At 45.8% G+C, this 21813-nt stretch overlaps 1 protein-coding gene across 3 annotated transcripts in view; it reads right to left on the reverse strand.

Annotated features, from left to right (window-relative positions):
• Nucleotides 1-830: 830 nt before the first annotated feature.
• Nucleotides 831-21813, reverse strand: part of yes1 (YES proto-oncogene 1, Src family tyrosine kinase) — a 106534-nt gene continuing 85551 nt past the window's right edge. For 2 of the 3 annotated variants that reach the window (XM_072467896.1, XM_072467895.1), the window contains exons 8-12: nucleotides 21589-21768; nucleotides 16622-16698; nucleotides 13691-13844; nucleotides 13469-13600; nucleotides 831-2376 (exon numbers count right to left, since the gene is read on the reverse strand). In XM_072467896.1, coding sequence (XP_072323997.1) covers nucleotides 2168-2376; nucleotides 13469-13600; nucleotides 13691-13844; nucleotides 16622-16698; nucleotides 21589-21768 — 752 coding nt within the window. In that variant the 3' untranslated portion in view covers nucleotides 831-2167. Of the gene's footprint in view, nucleotides 2377-3020; nucleotides 3300-13468; nucleotides 13601-13690; nucleotides 13845-16621; nucleotides 16699-21588; nucleotides 21769-21813 lie in introns of those variants that run through there. The other variant, XM_072467897.1, reaches the window with a different exon arrangement.

Here is a 21813-nt window from a genome sequence, read left to right on the forward strand (position 1 = left end):
AGCATCAAAGAAGTAATCGTGTTTGATCAGCTCCTTGGGCAGGCCACATCGTCTGCGTATCGGACACAAGACTCCCAAATTAAACGCTCTATTCAGAGCTTTGACATAGCAAGTGGGCACCAGGAGAGCAGAGGAAATGCTTCAAGGTCACCCTTCAAGCCTCCTTGAAAATTGAAACATCCCCATCGATACCTGGGAATCCCTGGCCCAAGACCACCCAAAGTGGAGTAAAAGCATCCTGGAAGGAGCTAAATACCTCCAGTTTCGTCACCGAGAGCTGAAGTGAAGCGTTGACAGCAAAAGAAGCGCATGAGAATCCAGGCACTCCTCCAACCACCATATTCCCAACCTGCGAGAGAAACCGCAGGTTGCACATTAGACCTCAGTCTCTGAGAAATCATTTTTAGTGTGGAAGCAAGTCATCTTCAACTACGAGGGACTGCCTAAGAGGAGAAAATATTTATATCATTCCTTTATCTCTGGTTCCTTATCCTATCTCACACCGGTTGTATCTCGCAAAGTATGGATGTTTGTCAGCGTATTTGAATACTGAAGTTGTTGAATCAGTAGACAAGACTGCAAAGTATAGCATAAATTTCAGTGACACAGATGGTTATAGATATGGCAGTTCAAAAGTCCTTCCTGCATGGTTTGACCTATAACTTGGAAACTAATGGATTTGCCTTCGAGATGGGATATCAATGAAGAACATTCTGCAACAGAACATTTTGCATTGCAGTCAGACATTTGCTTGCGAGGGTAAGGAATAAGAGAATAGGGATTATGTGAAATACTAAAATGAAGCCATTTTTCTCCGAGTGAAGCATTAATTAAGGTGACACAAATTAGTGTTTATTTACTGTACAAATGCTATTACAGGAATGATTCAGTTTACTGATTAAACAAAATGGCCAGAGAACATTTCTGGCAGTGGAGTTCTGATATTCATACAGAAAAGACAACCAAGCTTGCTTATTTTCGATAAAAGTTACAAAAATCATAGAATCTGTGATTTCATAAAGAATTTTAAAATCGCTATCACAAAATAAATTGGAGGAGAAAAATGTACAAGTGATGGCACTGACTAGGGTAGGTAGAACAATTTCCACAGCTACAGCAAGTCCTGTAAACATTTGAAAGTTAGTATTCATTATCTGGAAATGTTGTTGCTCCATTTCAGGGAATTGTGCTTCAGCAATGATAAGATCATGATTAAGTTTCTGCATTCCTTCCCACAGTAGAGAAAAAAATTTGGCAGCTGCAGTTCACACATGATTGACACTTTTAGCTTGGTCACTATCACAATTGCAGCAGTACCACTCTATGAATTATTGCTCGATATGTCTGGATCTGCAAGTTCTGATTATTTTGTTCATGATTTCTGATTTTCAGCATGTGTTTCTCTAGTAGAAATAAACAATATTTTTAAACAACAAACCTTTTACAGTCACTAATGGCTGTTCATTCTGAAATCAACTATTCCTAACAAAAATCAAAAAGCACCCCATACCTACCTCCATGAAGCTAATTGGACATGATTTCAAGTTTAAAAGAATTGTAGTTTAGTTTATAAACAATGTTACAAAACATTAGTTTCATTATTTTCCTGTGTTTTTCAATGAAATCCAAACAAACTATGTATAAAAAATCTCATGCTGCATTTCCAGTTACATCAGTAGAAATATTGAACACAGTGCAATACTCACACATACAGCCATCGAATTGCGGTCTCCCAATAAATCAAGATTAACTCTTGCACCCATTCTACATTTAACAGACCCAGTCAAATTTAGTCTAAGTCAGGTTATTATATCAATACTCTAAAAAGTTAGACTTATTCCGCTCCAAAAATACAGGATTTTAGTTAATACCTAGGTTAGAATTTTAGAAGATTGTATAAGTCTTCACATTTAGAAACATGGGCCTTGTTGTTCCTACACCATATTTAAGCTAAAAATGATTAGTGTTCACAAAAATTCCTTTAATACCCTGATGTGGAACGGCAAAAGGATGACAAGTGTTCAGTTCATGAAAAAAGTGGTTCTGTGCAACCGCGCAGTAGCATTCCAGACTGTGCATTTCAATGTTGGTTCCGCATTGAAGAGCAAGACACCATTTGGGAGTCCTTCAGTTTTGCGGACCAACAGCCTACTGCAGTTGACTTGACTTATAGATTATCTCCAGGTTGGTACTGGGGCTCTGTAGCAGTAAAGTAGTCTTCTAGGAAGGACTGTATATATTCAAACGTTGGCCTTTCATCAGGATCCTTTTTCCAACATTGTTTCATGAGCTCATGGAGAGAATCTGGACATCCCTGAGGGCAAGGCATTCTGTAGCCCCGTTCCACTTGCTCCAGAACCTCCCTGTTCACCATACCTAGGGAATAGATTTGAATAATTAGCAAATTTTATATCTCTTTAATTAAAACATTTCCCATTCTTTATCCAAGATAAAAACCTGTACAATTTTTAAGTACCTACTGCAGTGATGACAAACCTGTACTGTGAATCAGTTAAATAGACATTAAATTCAGGGATAGATTTTACATATATTTCTTAAAATATATCACAAAATAACATTTGAGTGGTTGTACTGGCCGGAAAACTGCAAAAATATTTTCAGCTATACAGTTTTTTTTTGCATGACAATTGTTAAAAATCAACATTTTAACTATCCAACATAACTAAGTATTTCCTTTACAAAGTGTGAATGTTGGTAAATTGGCCTAATTCCCTTCTGAAAACACTCAATGGACTATTTTCGTAACAGTGAGTCCCAGAGTCCCCTCCCCTGGTTTGTGGTCTTCATTAGCATTCCATCACACACTTCTGGATTGGCCTATGAATTTTCTAACAGACTGGAGTTTATAAATGTAAGCTAATTCTCCAATATAGACTGGGAAGCTGCTATGATGCAGTTCACATCACAGGACCACATTATAGGTGAGACCGCATTGTAAAGAGGAGTTTCTAAATCACCATGCCAGCAGCCAGAATAATAAAACAAACAAACTGAAGATGACCAATTCAAATAACTTCAATTTTATTTCCACTGGTAACAGAAATGCGAATATCCATGTGCATGCACAATCGGCCATTGTTGAATGAATGAAGGTACGAAGAAATCAATACATTTTAACTGTTTGTATTTATTCCTCATCTCTGCCTTTGTCAGGTGTAACATGTTCTCAGAATGTGTCACATGGGCAGCACTTGATTTTTCATTATGTAGTGGATGACTGTATGGATGAAAGCACTGGCAGTGTCATCGCCATCTCACCTTCAGCTTGCAGTTTGGATCTTTCACAACGGACAAAAATTAATCACCTGTTATTTCATTGATAGCTTCTTGCATGTTTTTAAAAAAATATATATTTTATTCAAGATTTTTTGGCCAAACGTAACAGTACGTAGTGTTTCTTTTAAACAACAATAAAGCAATATAAATAACAGTGGCCAGTTTTAAACAAATAAATAAATAATATATGAACAGAAACAAAAACAAAACTAAATGGCATCTGCCTTGTCAAAAATAGATACTCTCCAAAGATACAATCCAACAGTCCAATATACATTACCTAAAACAAATGCCTATACATATACAATAACATCCCTGAGAGTCCGTCCGATTCCTCTCCCTCCCCCCTGGGTTGCTGCTGTTGTCTTCTTCTTTTCCATTCCCTCTATCTTTCTGTGAGGTAGTCGACGAACCCCTTAGTACGAACTTAATCCGTTCTAACTTTATAAACCCTGCCATGCCGTTTATCCAGGTCTCCACACTCGGGGGTTTGGCTTCCTTCCACATTAACAATATCCTGCGCCGGGCTGGGCTACTAGGGACGCAAAGGCCAAAACATCAGCCTCTCTCGCGTCCTGCACTCCCGGCTCCTCTGCAACCCCAAATATAGCCAATCCCCAGCTTGGTTCGACCTGGACCCCCACCACCTTCGAAAGCACCTTTGCCACCCCCACCCAAAACCCCTGTAGTGCCGGGCATGACCAGAACATGTGGGTGTGATTCGCTGGGCTTCTTGAGCATCTCGCACACCTATCCTCTACCCAAAAAAATTTAGTGAGCCTTGCTCCAGTCATATGCGCCGTGTAACACCTTAAATTGTATCAGGCTTAGCCTGGCACACGAGGACGATGAGTTTACCCTACGTAGGGCATCAGCCCACAGCCCCTCCTCAATCTCCTCCCCCAGCTCTTCTTCCCATTTCCCTTTCAGCTCATCTACCATGATCTCCCCCTCGTCCCTCATTTCCCTACATATGTCCGACAGCTTACCATCCCCCCACCCATGTCTCTGAGATCACTCTATCCTGCACCTCCTGCGTCGGGAGCTGCGGGAATTCCCTCACCTGTTGCCTCGCAAAGCCCTCAGTTGCATATACCAAAATGCATTCCCTTGGGGCAAGCCATATTTTTCCGTCAGCGCTCCCAGACTCGCAAACGTCCCATCTACAAACAGATCTCTCAATTGTGCTACCCCTGCTCTTTGCCATGCTCCAAATCCCCCATCCATTCTCCCCGGAACAAACCTATGGTTATTTCTTATCGGGGACCGCACCGAGGCTCCCGTCTTTCCCCTATGTCGTCTCCACTGCCCCCAAATTTTCAATGTAGCCACCACCACCGGGCTTGTGGTGTATTTCTTCGGTGAGAACGGCAACGGTGCCGTCACCATAGCTTGTAGGCTAGTCCCCCTGCAGGACGCCCTCTCCAATCTCTTCCACGCCGCTCCCTCCCCTTCTCCCATCCACTTACACACCATTGAAATATTGGCGGCCCAGTAGTACTCACTTAGGCTCGGTAGTGCCAGCCCTCCCCTGTCCCTACTACGCTGCAAAAATCCCCTCCTCACTCTCGGGGTTTTCCTGGCCCACACAAAACTCATAATACTCTTCTCGATTCTTTTGAAAAAAGCCTTCGTGACCACCACCGGGAGGCACTGAAACACAAAAAGGAATCTCGGGAGGACCACCATTTTAACCGCCTGCACCCTACCTGCCAGTGACAGGGACACCATGTCCCATCTCTTAAAGTCCTCCTCCATCTGTTCCACCAACCGCGTTAAATTAAGCCGATGGAATGTACCCCAATTCTTGGCTATCTGGATCCCCAAGTACCGGAAGTCTCTTGTTACCTTCCTCAACGGTAAATCCTCTATTTCTCTGCTCTGCTCCCCTGGATGCACCACAAACAACTCACTTTTCCCCATGTTCAATTTATACCCTGAAAAATCCCCAAACTCCCCAAGTATCCGCATTATCTCTGGCATCCCCTCCGCCGGGTCCGCCACATATAGCAACAAATCATCCGCATACAGAGATACCCGGTGTTCTTCTCCTCCCCTGAGTACTCCCCTCCACTTCCTGGAACCCCTCAATGCTATGGCCAGCGGCTCAATCACCAGTGCAAACAATAACGGGGACAGAGGACATCCCTGCCTCGTCCCTCTATGGAGTCGAAAATAATCAGACCCCTGTCCATTCGTGACCACGCTCGCCATCGGGGCCCTATACAGCAACTGTACCCATCTCCAAAGCCAAATCTCCTCAGCACCTCCCACAAATAATCCCACTCCACTCTATCAAATGCTTTCTCGGCATCCATCGCCACCACTATCTCCGCTTCCCCCTCTGGTGGGGGCATCATCATTACCCTTAGCAGCCTCCGTATATTTGTATTCAGCTGTCTCCCCTTCACAAACCCAGTTTGGTCCTCATGAACCACCCCCGGGACACAATCCTCTATCCTCGTTGCCATTACCTTGGCCAGAATCTTAGCGTCCACATTCAGGAGGGAAATGGGCCTATAGGACCTGCATTGCAGCGGGTCTTTTTCCTTCTTTAGGAGGAGCGATATCGTTGCCTCTGACATAGTCGGGGGCAGCTGCCCACTTTCCCTCGCCTCATTAAAGGTTCTCATCAGTAGCGGGGCCAGCAAGTCCATATATTTCCTATAGAATTCAACTGGGAACCCGTCTGATCCCGGGGCCTTCCCCGCCTGCATGCTCCCAATCCCTTTCACTACTTCCTCCGTCTCAATCTGTGCTCCCAGTCCTGCCCTCTCCTGCTCCTCTACCGTAGGAAATTCCAGCTGATCCAGAAAGCACATCATTCTCTCCTTCCCATCCGGGGGCTGAGCTTCATATAATCGTTCATAAAATGCCTTGAACACTCCATTCACTCTCTCCGCTCCCCGCTCCATCTCTCCCGCCCCATCTCTCACCCCCCCCCCCATCTCCCTCGCTGCTCCCCTTTTCCTCAGTTGGTGGGCCAGCAACCTGCTCGCCTTCTCCCCATATTCGTACTGTACACCCTGTGCCTTCTTCCATTGTGCCTCTGCATTACCCGTAGTCAACAAGTCAAATTCTACATGTAGCCTTGGCCTTTCCCTGTACAGTCCCTCCTCCGGTGCCTCCGCATATTGTCTGTCCACCCTCAGAAGTTCTTTCAACAACCACTCCCTTTCCCTACCCTCCTGCTTTCCTTTATGTGCCCTAATAGATATCAGCTCCCCTCTAACCACTGCCTTCAGCGCCTCCCAGACCACTCCCACCTGAACCTCCCCATTATCATTGAGTTCCAAGTACCTTTCAATACACCCCCTCACCCTTAAACACACCCCCTCCTCTGCCAATAATCCCATGTCCATTCTCCAGGGTGGATGCTGTTCTTTTTCCTCCCCTATCTCCAGGTCCACCCAATGTGGAGCGTGATCCGAAATAGCTATAGCCGTGTACTCCGTCCCCGTCACCTTCGGGATCAGTGCCCTTCCCAAAACAAAAAAGTCTATCCGTGAATAAACTTTGTGGACATAGGAGAAAAACGTAAACTCCTTACTCCTAGGTCTACTAAATCTCCAGGGGTCTACTCCTCCCACCTGCTCCATAAAGTCCTTAAGCACCCTAGCTGCAGCCGGCCTCCTTCCGGTCCTGGACCTCGATCTGTCCAGCCCTGGGTCCAGCACCGTATTAAAATCTCCACCCATTACCAACTTCCCCACCTCTAGGTCCGGGATACGTCCTAACATACGCCTCATAAAGTTGGCATCATCCCAGTTCGGGGCATATACGTTCACTAAGACCACCGCCGCCCCTTGCAATTTGCCACTCACCATCACGTATCTGCCCCCACTATCCGCCACTATGGTCTTTGCCTCAAACATTACCCGCTTCCCCACTAGTATAGCCACCCCCCTGTTTTTTGCGTCTAGCCCCGAATGAAACACCTGCCCCACCCATCCTTTGCGTAGTCTGACCTGGTCTATCAGTTTCAGATGCGTCTCCTGCAGCATAACCACATCTGCCTTAAGTTTCTTTAGGTGTGCGAGTACCCATGCCCTCTTTATCGGCCCGTTCAGCCCTCTCACATTCCACGTGATCAGCCGGGTTGGGGGCGCTTTACCTCCCCCCCCCTCCTTGTCGACTAGCCATCTCCTTTTTCAATCCAGCTCCTCACCCGGTTCCCACGTAGCCGTATCTCCCCCCAACGGCGCCCTCCCGCCCCGACCACCCCACCCCCTACCAGCTCCCCCTTCTCCCCAGCAGCAGCAACCCAGTTAACCCCCCCCCCCGGCTAGATCCCTCACTAGCGTAATTGCACCCCATGTTGCTCCCAGAAGTCAGCAAACTCTGGCCGACCTCGGCTTCCCCCCGTGACCTCGGCTCCCACTGTGCGAGGCCCCCTCCTTCCTGCTTCCCTGTTCCCGCCATGATTACCACAGCGCGGGAACAAAGCCCGCGCTTCCCATTTGGCCCCACCCCAATGGCCGGCGCCCCCAGCTCCTCATCCTCCCTCCCCCCCCGACATGGGGAAGAGAGAAAAGTTACAGGGTCGCAGGATTAACAACTTGGGAAATCATCTCTTCCCCCTTTTCCCCCTCTTCACCCCACATATTCACCCCACCACTTTGTCCCAAACGTTCTTTTTCTAGCCCGCTTATTCCAGTTTCTCCTCGACAATAAATGTCCACGCCTCTTCTGCCGTTTCAAAGTAGTGGTATTTCCCTTGATGTGTGACCCAGTCTTGCCGGCTGCAGCATTCCAAATTTAACCTTCCTTTTGTGCAGAACCGCCTTGGCCCTCCTTCTCGCCACCTCCGCACTCCAATCTTGATATACGCGGATCATCGCATTCTCCCACCTACTGCTCCGAGTTTTCTTTGCCCATCTGAGGACCATCTCTCTGTCCTTATAATCGGAGAAATCTCACCACTAGGGCTCGAGGAATTTCTCCAGCCCTCGGTCTTCGCGCCATAACTCGATAGGCTCCCTCCACCTCCAACGGGCCCGTCAGGGCCTCCGATCCCATTAACGAGTGCAGCATCGTGCTCACATATGCCCAGACGTCCGCCCCTTCTGCACCTTCGGGAAGACCAAGAATCCTTAAATTCTTCCTCCTCGCATTATTCTCCAGCACCTCCAGCCTTTCCACACACCTTTTGTGTTGTGCCTCGTGCATCTCTGTCTTCACCACCAGGCCCTGTATGTCGTCCTCATTCTCAGCAGCCTTTGCCTTCACGACCCGAAGCTCCTGCTCCTGGGTCTTTTGCTCCTCCTTTAGCCCTTCAATCGCCTGCAATATCGGGGCCAACAGCTCCTTCTTCATCTCCTTTTTAAGTTCTTCCACGCAACGCCGCAGGAACTCTTGTTGGTCAGGGCCCCATATTAAACTGCCTCCTTCCGACGCCATCTTGCTTTGTGCCTGCCTTCCTGGCCGCTGCTCTGGAGGATCCACCGCAATCCGGCCACTTTCCTCTCCTTTTTCCATCCGTGTCCAGGGGGGATTCCCTTCTGGTTTACCGCACAGTGTTTTTAGCCGTTAAAATTGCCGTTGGGGCTCCTATTAAGAGCCCAAAAGTCCTTTCCACCGGAAGCTGCCGAAACGTGTGACTTAGCTGGTCATCGCCGCACCCGGAAGTTGCTTCTTGCATGTTGATATTGAGCTATTGAACCAGAGGAAGTAAGTGAGGTCTTTAATGAATATTTTGTATCGGTATTCACAAAGGAGAGGGACATGTTGATTGGTGGTGTCTCAGAGGGATGTGTAAACACTTGAGAACAGGTTGTTATTACGAGGGAGGAAGTGTTAAAAAGCATTATGGTAGACAAATCCCCAGGGCCAGATGGCATCTAGCCAAGATTACTGAGGGAGGCAAGAGATGAAATTGCTGGGCATCTGACAGAAATATTTGTGTCCTCATTGTCCACAGGTGAGATCCCAGAGGATTGGAGGATAACCAATGTTGTACCGCTATTTAAGAAGGGTTGCAAGGATAATCCGGGTAATTAAGGCCAGTGAGCTTGACGTCAGTGCTAGTGAAAGTGTTGGAAAAGATTCTCAGAGATAGGATCCATGCACATTTGTAAGTGAATGGTCTTATTAGCGACAGACAGCATGGTTTTGTACGAGGGAGGTCATGTGTCACTAATTTGATTGAATTTTTTGAGGTAACAAAAATGATTGATGAGGGAAGGGCTGTGGATGTTGTCTACATGGACTTTAGTAAAGCATTTGATAAGGTCCCTCATGGCAGGCTGGTGCAAAAGATTAGATCACATGGGGTCAGAGGTGAACAAGCTGGATGGATCCAGAACTGGTTTGGCAATAGAAAACAGAGGGTAGCAGTGGAAGGGTGTTTTTTCCAAATGGAGGTATGTAACTAGTGGTGTTCCTCAGGAATCAGTTCTGTGATCGCTGCTTTTTGTAATATATACATAAATGACTTAGAAAAAACGTAGTTGGTCTGATTAGCGGGTTTGCGGATGATACTAAGATTGAAGGAGTTGCGGATAATGATGAGGATTGTCAGAGAATACGACAGGATATAGATAGCCTGCAAAATTGGGCAGAGAAATGGCAGATGGAATTTAACCCGGACAAATGCGAGGTGATGCATTTTGGTAGATCCAATTCAGGTGGGAGCTATAAAATAAATGGCAGAACATCAGGAGCATAGAGACAGAGAGAGAGATCTGGGCGTGCAGGTCCACAGATCTTTAAAAGTGGCAGCACAGGTGGAAGTGGTGGTAAAGAAAGCATATGGCATGTTTGACTTCATAGGACGGGGCATCGAGTATAAAAGCTTGAAATTTCTGTTACAATTATATAGAACGTTGGTTAGGCCATATTTGGGATACTGTGTCCAATTCTGGTCACCGCACTCCCAGAAGGACGTCGAGGCTTTGGAGAGTACAGAAAAGGTTTACCAGGATGTTGCCTGGTATGGAGGGCATTAGCTATGAGGAGAGATTGAATAAACTGGGATTGTTCTCCCTAGAGAGACGGAGGCTGAGGGGCGGCCTGATAGAAGATTATAACATTATTAGGGGTATAGATAGGGTGAACAGTTGGAGGCTTTTTCCCAGGGCGCAAATGACAATTACAAGGGGGCACAGGTTCAAAGTGAGGGGGCAAAGGTTCAGTGGAGATGTGCGTGGGAAGTTTTTTTTACACAGAGGGTGGTGGTGGCCTGGAATGCAGTGCCAAGTGAGGTAGTTGAGGCAGATACGTTAGCGACTTTTAACACTTATCTGGATAGGCACATGAACAGACAGGGTATTGAAGGATACAGGCAGTTAGTCTAGATAGGACACGCGATTGGCGCAGGCTTGGAGGGCCTGTTCCTGTGCTGTATTGTTCTTTATTCTATGCATTGATGTCGTCAGTAATTAATTTAGCTCCAAGTACACACCTGGTATTATTAGGGTGGAATCAGTCTTTGCAAATTGAGTGTTAGCCTGGTTGTGACTTTAGGTTTAGATGATGGAAGTAGCGTGGTTTGGTGAATTCTCCGATGATGACCAGAGTCAGCTTGTGCAGACTAGTTTTGTTGTAACAAAAGAGGTATGATTTCCTGCAGCATCCATCCTTGTGGGTTGAGTTCCAATTCTGGACAGGTGCCCATTGGGAAATGAAATCGGATTGCAAAACTAATTTCACATAGCTAGCACGGTAGTATAGTGGTTAGCACAATTGTTTCACAGCTCCAGGGTCCCGGGTTCGATTCCCGGCTTGGGTCACTGTCTGTGCGGAGTCTGCACGTTCTCCCCGTGTGTGCGTGGGTTTCCTCCGGGTGCTCCGGTTTCCTCTCTCAGTCCAAAGATGTGCAGGTTAGGTGGATTGGCCATACTAAATTGTCCTGTGTGTCCAAAATTGCCCTTAGTGTTGGGTAGGGTTACTGGGTTATGGGGATAGGGTGGAGGTGTGGGCTTGGGTAGGGATGCTCTTTCCAAGAGCCGGTACAGACTCGATAGGCCGAATGGCCTCCTTCTGCACTGTAAATTCTATGAAAAATGTTAGAGTTACTCGTGGAGAGTTTTTGGGAAAACTGATTAGTCTGCGGAATCTGGTAAAAATCCCAGTCATGGATAATTTTAATCATCCCTTGGAACAAGATGCAAAGAGAATCAAGCCATCAAACAACTTGGAGTAGATGGTCAGCAGCCTGATGGAAAAGACAAATCTAGTGCTAAAAAAGAAAAACGCCACTTCTGACCATTGTTTTTTAATTATGCTTCAAAATCATGGAGCCATGCCATCCATAAAACAGGTACAGACGTAATTATGACAAACCGGAAGTGAGTGACACCAGTACTGACAATGGTGAAACTTTCATGAACCAATTCAACAATTCCACCGAAAAAAACCTTTTGGGTCTTTTGCACGAATATCAAATTACATGCTGTCAGAATGATGAGTTGGCTTCCCAGATGCTGCGAGATTAACGGAAATATTTAAATATGCATCCTGGATAGGTGGTGCCTTGAGCAAAGACTCCATAGTATATTGAAAGCGTGCAACCATAAAGGACTACTGTAAAAACATTAGGGGATGCAGTCTCCAAAGCTAAATAAGTGAGTCCATGTAACTAAAAATTGTCAAAAGCTTTTAAAAGGTTGAAAATTGCTTTGAATGCACTTCAATCTTTGCAAAAGCTTTAAGGTGTGATAGAAGCAACAGCTGTAAGTGATATGACAGGAAACAAGATGGTGGGAAAATGGTGTAGTACTAGCATTGATCCCCTTGCTTCATAGCTGGTGAAGTGGACATATTGCTGCTGGAGGTGAAAGTGAAAACTTGTTAATCCTGTTTGGAACTCCATAATAACATCCCAAGAGGACAGCAGTGCACCACACCCATCAGGAATAAATTTCTAATACGCCTCCACCATATGGAACAAATTGGGCATTAAGCAATCTGGTAAGGCTTAACATGCAAATGCCCCATAATCTAATGCCACAAAGTGTGGTCAATCATCAGTCATATTTTCACTTTGCCATGACAACCCATTACACAACTCTGCAATTCTGTCTTTGTATCTCCTGCAAAGCATAGTCAAAACACAATGTCTAATTGAAACCCTTCTACATGCAAATTTGCTGCTGACTTCACATATCAAAGCTATGAATGAACCTGCCCATTTTTCAGCACTCTGGAAGAACTCAAGTTCAACTCAGGGCTGTCATAAGCATGCATTTTGGGAAATGTGCCAATGTAGACACATTAAATAGATAAAGGAGATGCATGTACAACTATGATGACTGACACATTATTCACCTGGAACGTGGACAGCATAATCAAAGCCCCCTCCCACGCGGGTTCCAACATCTTCCATCGGGCAGAAGATACAAAAGTCTGAGAACACGCACTAACAAAACAGCTTCTTCCCCGCTGTTACCAGACTCCTGAATGACCCTCTTATGAACTGAACTGATCTCTCTACACATCTTCTCTACTGCTGTTAGCACTACACTCCGTATGCTTCACCCGATGTCTATGTATTTACATTGTGTATTTATTGTGTACCCCATGTTTTTTCATGCATGCAACGATCTGATCTGCCTGGACTGTATGCAGAACAATACTTTTCACTGTACCTCAGTACATGTGACAATAAATCTAAAACTGGTTTAATTTATGCATGGGCAGCATAGGTTCTTTGCAATACTGATCAGAAATGAATAAGTTACATGTACAACAGTAGAATGCAGTAGAGATCTTGCAAACTGGTTGCATATATTCCTACCGCAGATGGGAAAGTTCTGCTCTCAGACCCAAAGGAAGCTGAAGCAGCTGTCTTGTCAATAGCCGTCATTGCATCAATTCTAGGCAAACTTTTAAAATAAATTTTGTAGAATTATGCTAGGTGTTAATTTAAATATTTTTGCATCAATTGTGGGACCTTAATAAAACCTAATACATGAAATGTACAAGCACTTCAGCTTACAAAATATAAAATATTGACGTACAGCTCAGAAAAGTGATGTGGAGCATAGTCTCCCAATTCTGCGCTGCCGGTTTTGGGAACACACCTGCTCTGCTGGCGTACAGGACCAGGACATAGGCACTCAAGTTACATCTCTGAAAATCAACTTCCCTTCATTAACTGAAACATTCATTTAATGCTTTCTCAGCATTTTATTGGAAGACTCATTGGTCTTGAATTTAGCCTTTTGTTTACCTGGATATGGCACTCTTCCCTTAGTAACCAACTCTATCAGCAGAATTCCAAAAGACCACACATCAGATTTGATTGTAAACCGCCCATATAAAGCAGCCTCTGGAGCTGTCCATTTGATAGGAAATTTGGCTCCTAAATGAGAAGAACAAATTATTGACAGGACCAGTATACCTTTACAGAATTGTGCATGCTCCTAACAAAGATGGAATTGCCAAACTTTACCTTGTCTTGCTGTGTATTCATTGTCTTCAATCAACCGTGCCAACCCAAAGTCTGCTATTTTACATACAAGATTGTCACCTACAAGGATATTGGCTGCCCTCAGGTCTCGATGGATGTAGTTCATTCGTTCAATATACGCCATGCCATCAGCAATCTTATCGAACATAAAAGTTCATCACATTTAGCAGGTATTTCACATAATTTATCAATAACAAATATTATGATACAAATTCAGCATTTGTAGTTGGAATAAATATAAATGCAAGTATAGCAGTAAAAAAATTTATTTGTACATATTGAGGAGTACAGTACTTACTACCATCAAGTATCTGGAACATAAAAATGAATCACTCGTGACAATTAGTGAAATAACTGCAGGTCAAGTAACCTCTATCCGAAACCTTTGGGGCCAATTGTGATTTAGTATTCATATATTTTTGGCTGATTCTTGGAATTATTATTATTGGTATTATTCTTGGAATTTACACCCTGAATTTTATCATTTGTAGAATAATGACAGGAACAATAATGGATAACAGATGTTTTAAATCAATGACAAAATAAGTTTAGATAGATTTCTCCATCTTTGGTTAAATGCATCGCACTATGTCAGAATCTTGCTTCTGCCAATACTCAAATAAAGGCTTGACTGAGTGATAGGACTTTAAGTTTTCCAAATCTAAAACCAGATAGGCTGAGTGGGAAAGAGAGATGGGTAGGTGATAAGAATGTGGTTGCAGGAGATCCCAACTGGTTTCACTGCAATGATATGAACTGTATTAAAATCAACATCTTATTTTTGCAGAAAGATATGTATAATTTACCTAGATCATCTGGCTTACAGGTTGACATTACAGTCAACTCCCACCATCTATGGGGGTTCTGCTCACGTGAGATCTCATGGAGAGTTAAATTAGGAATGGGGAACACAGTTTATTACAGAATGGCGAACACAGTTTATAATGGAACTGAATTTAATGTGTGCCAGCTATCCCCAAATATCACATTTGCACATTAATGGGAGTCAATTGAGAATTCTGCTGCAGAAATTGTTTGTCAACACAGAGAGAAAACATAAACAATGTCAAACCTTTCAATTACAGAATACAGCAGCACAATTTACAAATGACAGTACATTACCGAACAGCACATTGAATGCAATTTTGCTGAAGAAATTGTTTGTCAACACAGGAAAACAAGAACAATTTAACACTTATCAATTACAGAATACAATCCGCACCTATAGTACAATTTATAGGTCACAGCAGTGTACATTACTGACTGTGCAGTACATGCACTGAGTGGATGTAGATGGCGTGGTGATGTGGCTGTTGCAGGCATTGATGTGGATGAGGTGGACATGTTATTGTTGACTTTTCCGCCTTTTGTTTTTTAATTTTGTAAAGTTCTCCAAGGAGCATTAGCCACGTCAATCACTCTACAAAATGCAAACTTTCTTTCCATTTTTATATTATGGTTTGTTGCCTCCTTATTTTTCAAATCTCCAGCTAACCTGCATGAGATCTGCCATTATCTTGGTTGTGAACCAAGTCTTTTTAGACTCTTCTTCCTGCTCAGGAACATTTAATCTCATGAGTTTACCAAATCTTCCAGAGAGTGTTCCTCTTGATGATATTGAAGCAACTCATCCACTCCAGCTGTGGTGATGTCTTCAAATCCCTCTCAGGGGGCAACATAGCACAGTGCTTCACAGCTCCAGGGTCCCAGATTTGATTCCCGGCTTGGGTCACTTGTCTGTTTCTCCCCGCGTCTCCGTGGGTTTCCTCCGGTGCTACGGTTTCCTCCCACAGTCCAAAGATGTGGTTAGGTGGATTGGCCATAATAAATTGCTCTTAGTGTCCAAAAAGGTTAGGTGGGGTTACTGAGTTACAGAGATAGGGTGGAGGTGTGGGCTTAAGTAGGGTGCTCGTTCCAAGGGCTGGTGCAGACTCGATGGGCCGAATGGCCTCCTTCTGCATAAAAATTCTATGATTCTCTCCTCAACTTGTTTTGTCAACTCAACAATCCTGGCCACTTCAGCTTCCACATTGGGGAACCCTGTAAAATTATTCATAGTTCCAGGCAAATCTTTTTCCAGCAGGCATTTATGCATGAGTACTTAATTATGCCAACTGCATGAGGAGGGCGAATTGCTTCCAACAATCACCGACTGTGGTCAAAGGTTCTGCTTTCAGAATATGAAGACAAGGGACTATTCAAGGTCTTTGTTTCAAATGATTGGACTATTGACTGGAGCACTCCTTCAATGCTGGTGCTCTAGCCACACATTGAATAACTTATCCATGTCCTCTGTGTGGATCTCTTCTGCTCACAAATGTTAACTTGGCAGTACGACGACCAGAAATACTAACTGGCCCTTATTTGTTCTTCAAACGGGGCAAGTTTGTGTCTCTCACATGTGTTTTTATTTTTTGGTGTGAGTTTTTACATTGATGGCTATCCGGAATGCTACATTTTAAATCATGGATGAGTGAACATATGAGGGCACGAATCGTAGGAGTTGACTTTACTTTCAGCTTTACTTATATTAGTGCAAATGCATTTCTCATGTTTTGCATGTATGGAACGATCTGCCTGGACTGTGCATAGAACAATACTTTTCACTGTACCTTGGTACATATGACAAATCCAAATCAAATTAAATTTGTTAAACTATTTCATATTTTCAAAAAAGTGGCCATAACAATTCTACTCAGTGAGAAGTTCATGATTTCACTTGGCTCAGAAAAAAAACAACAAAATCAGACAAAACTTTCATGCAATGTCTTACACCTATATACTTGACAAAAAGCAATCACTGACATTTCACATGTTCACAGTTAAATCTCAATTTTGCCACGCTTCTAGAACTAAACAAGGTAAAAAAAAATTCAATAAATGTAGCACTTTTATAATAGACAACTTACTCACCTGCGCAGCCATATCAACAAGCTGAGGAAGTTTCAGAACTTTCCCATCACCTTCCTTTACAAAATCCAATAAGCTTCCTATAATAATAAAAAGTTAATCTTTAGATTACTTTTTACCAATTTTGAATAATTTGAACAGGACTATAACTGTTTTCTAATGGCCACTTGATTTACTTTTAGAGTGCTGGATATAACTGTATGAAACAAAAGCAGCATATTGAGACTGTGAAATGGGTTAGCTGTCAGTAGAATAGTGCTGGTTGAGTATTATCGACAGCTTTGCTGAAGTCACACTTAAAACATGCACAACAAACATTTTAGAAAGCTGCACTTCGCTTACAGTGGACCACACAAAAACATTCCAGCATCCGCAGTAATTTGTTTTTTTAAACAAAAACATTTGTTTGATATTAGTTCAGTTTATTAGTTGACGATCTGCTTTCTTCAGACTTGCACCTCAGAACAATATATTTTACTTTAATACTAAAATCTACATCCAATCACTCAAACTCAGCAGAATGAGTTGCTTTTCACGTAACTATTTATCGATGATTTAATGAAGCTACTATATGAATTTAATGTTATCAACTCAGTGTATCACGGCAAAACACAAATTGCCAATTTTATACAGACGATTTAGCTAGGTTGTGGAAAGTTAAAGCAATAATTTTAATTTCAGTGGTTGCACATCTTTACCCATGCAACAGTCTCATGCCGAGGACATTTCTTGCAATTTCTCTCTCCTATTTCATAGTCTATCTGAAGTTTCCTCCTCTTGATTGCAGCATTGTCTATTGTTGGGCAGGATACTCCATTTCTGAGACTAAGTGTTGACCCCGACGCAGAATTTGTAGACTTTCATGACAGAAAAAGTCACGCCACACCTGGACCGATTCAGCTACTGTTGAGGGACTAGCACCAACACCACGTGGAACACAATGGGAAATGAGAAACTGTGTGGGATTCACCGGTTTCACATTGACACTCAGGATGCTGAAAGCTGCAGCCACATATACCCACTTCAGTCCCCACATGCAGCATCCCAGTCAACAAGATGGCAGTGAGGAGGGTAGCCCTAAAGCTCGTGTCGCAGACCCTCTTGGTCGCCGTGGAGGAGAGCAAGATGACCCTGTATCCCAGACTGGGAATGAGGCTGCCAGCCGCTGTGTGCCTGGGCACAGGTGGAAGAGGCAGTCAGCGTCGCGGACAACGTCGTCCAGACCAGCCAGCAGTGCCGTAAAAAACTGCACAACCTCCTCAGGGCGTCCAGGGCGAGTAGGCAGCACTGTGCCTTGGCTCCAACCCTCGTCCCAAACACCCATAACCTGACCCCCTCCCAAACACCTGGAGGGCGGGCGAACCCCCACCCTGCACCATATGCCGGTACCTATACCAGCTGCCATGACCGAGTGCCCTGGCCACTGAGGCCACCAGTTACCCACACCCTGGGCTGCATGCGTCAAGACTGTCTCACAATATTGTTTTCTGTTCAGCACCCCCCCAACCCCCACCCCCCTCAAGGGGGCGTATAGTCGGAGGGCAGATCAACCTCAGGGACTAGCTGCCATCCAGACGGGTTTCGGGCATCTGGAACTGACAGTTCCATCAATCACGGGGATGCAGTCGCAGAGCCAGGGACGACCTGAGGGGTTATCGGCGAGCACCTGCAGGCGCAGCTGGAAGAGTCCAACCATGTGCAGCAGCAAGAGAGGTGGTGCCGACAATGCGTGCCACTCAGACCAACACCACATGGATGGCATCCGCGGTTGAGGGATTAGGGGAAGCAATTTTGAGTACAGATCAGCATTTGCAAGGTCTGGGGTATTCAGTGTGGGCGCCGTCCGAGGCCCAGGACAGGATTGCCGTCTCACAGACAGCCATGTGCCAGAGCCATCTGGGCATCGCAGCTGCGCTTCTGAGCGTAGCCTAGTCACAGCAGGCCATGGCTAGAAACATCGGTGGTATTGCCCAGGCGCTGGCTGACGTGGTGCGGACAGAGGGAGGTGACCCAGTCCCAGAGGGAGATGGCATAGTCACTATCTCGTGTGACACAAACCCAGAAGGTGGTGTCACAGTTACAGCACGATGTGGCACAGTACCAGAGATGGTCCACTCCCTGTGCTCCATGGCCACGACGGTGCGATGTGGTGTCCATCCGCTGGCCAGTTCTCCCCCCACTCCACACATATTTGGTGAACCTGGAGGCGATCAGAGCGTCCCGTGTGCGTCGGCCCTGGTGTACACGTCGTGCAGCTTCCATTGCCTGTCTGGGCCCCATGTCTTGCCCATTCTCGCCCTCCCCCGCATTCTCGTCAGACAAGGCCTGGTATTCCTCCTCCGCCAGCTCATTGCCCCTCTGTGATGTTGTGGAGGACGTAGCAGGCTTCCACAATGCAGTCGACCCTCTCAGCATCATAGTGGAGAGCCCCTCCGGAGCTGTCCAGGCACCTGAACGGCATCTTCAGGAGGCTGAAGCACCGCTCGATCATGATCCTGGTTGCTGGATGAACTCATAGTAATGGGTCTCCATGTCGGTCTCTGGCCTCGGAATAGGTGCCATCAGCCATGACAGCAGTGGATAACCCCCGTCACCCAGGAACCAACCCCCCAACCGGTGTGGCATCCGGAACATGTCAGGAGTCAAGTGTGCCAGGATGAAGGCATTGTGCACTCTGCCCAGGTATTGGGTGCAGAGTTGAATGATGCTCAGCTGATGGTCACATTGAAGCTGCACGTTCATTTGGTTTGTGTAGAGCGGCCTGTTATCTGCAGGTGCTTGTAGGGGGACATGCATTCCGTCGATCACCCTCTGGTCCCAGGACATCCTGTCAATGGCGCGAACCCTGATGTTCGGTGGGCTTGGTCCACATTGAAGTGGATGCATTGATCCAGCTGGGCATACAGGACCTCCATGATGGCGCGGATGCACCTATGCACCGAGGTCAGTGAGATCCCGGACAGGTCCCCACTCGGCACCTGGAACGACCCCCGTGCAGTAGAAAGTCAGGGTGACCGTCACTTTGATGACCACCAGGAGAGGATGACCTCCCCATACCCCCAAGGTGCTAGGTGTGCCATCATCTGGCAGATATGTCACACTCTCTCTCTGCTCAGCCGGAGTCTTCGGCATGCCCGGTCCAGCAGGTCCTCGAAAGACAGGCGATGCCGGTGCACACAAGGCCTCATGTGGCGCCTCCTTGGCATCTCCTCCTTGGCCTGTTGGGCGGCTGGCTCTCCATCCTGGGCAGCAGCCACCTGTCTCTTCTTCAGCATGCTCTGCTGCTGCAGTTTCCTCCTCCTCGAGCAGCTCCTCCATCGCTGACAGCCACAGGCATCCCCCAGGGCTGTGGCGACTAACAAAAGGCCACCATTGTTGGTTGAATTCCAATATCCATTGCCTGCAGGGGGTAAAAGATCGACATGTTGGCATGGTGCATACCCCCATGCCCGACCAGGTCCACCGGGCTACATGGTAGCCCCGGTTGGCACTCATGCTCTGCCCCCCCATATCCCCACCCCCCACCCTTGGCTGCGTCAGTGGCCGGCACCGTGGGGGCCTCTGGCCCTGGTGGCTGTCCCTGATGACAGGGGTACCATTGGCTGGCACTGCCCTTGTCAGGGATATGCTCCATGGCCCATGCCCGGCGCCATCCATCAGGGCTACTGTGGGCATTGACTGGGTGGGCCACCGGCTGGTGGCGACCCGGTGGTAGTGGGTATGGCGGAGGGTTGGGTGCGGGGGTGGAGGTACCCATACAGCCTGTGTCACTCTGGCAGAACTAAGGGCCAAGATGGGTGGTCATTGGATGCGCAGCTGCCTTGCAGGCCTCGGTAATGGCGGTGCAGGACTGGACACCGCCCAAGGCCCGTGGGGGGCCACCCCGGCCACTTGGCCTGTTCCTTGTCAAATTCCCCTACCCCGGCAGGGCCCACTCCCCACCACAGCCCAGCCAGTGTCTGGCCCGGCAGTCCACAGTCATTCCTCTCTGCCTCCTGCCTCCTCTCCGCGTCCTGTCTCATCAGTCACGATGCCGGTTTCACAATTTTTTAAGGCGCAGATGAACAATGCCGTCGGTATCTCGGCCCATCGGAGGAGGAGAATCACGGAGGCCCTGGAGAATACTGGGTCAGGCGTGCTAATGATATGCAAATTGTTTATACTGTATTTGCTTTCCGGAATGCATTGACGCTGCTATCGAGGTGACGGAGAATTGCAATTTGGAGTCAAATCGGCGCCTGCGGCATTTTGGCACCAGAACGTCCAATTGAGTTTCCCGATTCCTGCATCGGTCAACGGAGAAACCCGCCCTTCATCTTTCGATCACTCCTGAAATCCCAACTGTCAGTCTATCCTCAACCAACACCATTATAAATGGAATGCTAAGGGCAGCACGGTGGCGCAAGTGGTTAGCACGGTTACCTCACGGCGGCGAGGTCCCTGGTTCGATCCCGGCTCTGGATCACTGTCCACGTGGAGTTTGCACATTCTCCACGTGTTTGCGTGGGTTTCGCCCCCACAACCCAAAAGATGTGCAGGGTAGGTGGATTGGCCACGCTAAATTACCCCTTAATTGGAAAAAATGAATTGGATACTCTAAATTTATAAAAACAACAAAAAAATAAAATGGAATACTTAATGTCCTCTGGACATGAAGTCTTTTATAAATGCATTTTTGTTCTTTCTTTCCTGAATTTTAGTTACAAGGTCTCTTTAATGTCAACTGCATAAATATTTTATTTCTGGCTGTTTCAGACTCTATTAATCTAAAAACTGGTTTCTTCCTTATCAGCAACAGAGGATGTTACTTTTAAAATTATAATAAGATCATACAAAGAACAAAAAAAAAAGTGCATTACACAATTGCTCTTGGTGTTCAACTGGAATGCCTTTGAACGTTATGTGCATGTATTATTTATATATACACAAACTATCAGGTTTACAAGACAGTTATTTACAAATAATCTAACCTTTCGCCATGTATTCTGTTACAATGTAAATTGGCTCTTCCGAGACAACAGCATACAATGGCACAAGTTTATCATGACGCAGTTTCTTCATAATTTGAGCCTCTTGCAAAAATGCTTCTGGAGACATGGTACCCGGTTTTAGTGTTTTAATCGCCACTTTTGTGGTTCCATTCCAAGTTCCTGAAAAATGAAAAAGGGGATAATATTGTGGAAGCTTCTCCATAA

This window comes from Scyliorhinus torazame, chromosome 11, assembly GCF_047496885.1.
Source record: "Scyliorhinus torazame isolate Kashiwa2021f chromosome 11, sScyTor2.1, whole genome shotgun sequence".
Taxonomy (NCBI): Eukaryota; Metazoa; Chordata; class Chondrichthyes; order Carcharhiniformes; family Scyliorhinidae; genus Scyliorhinus; species Scyliorhinus torazame.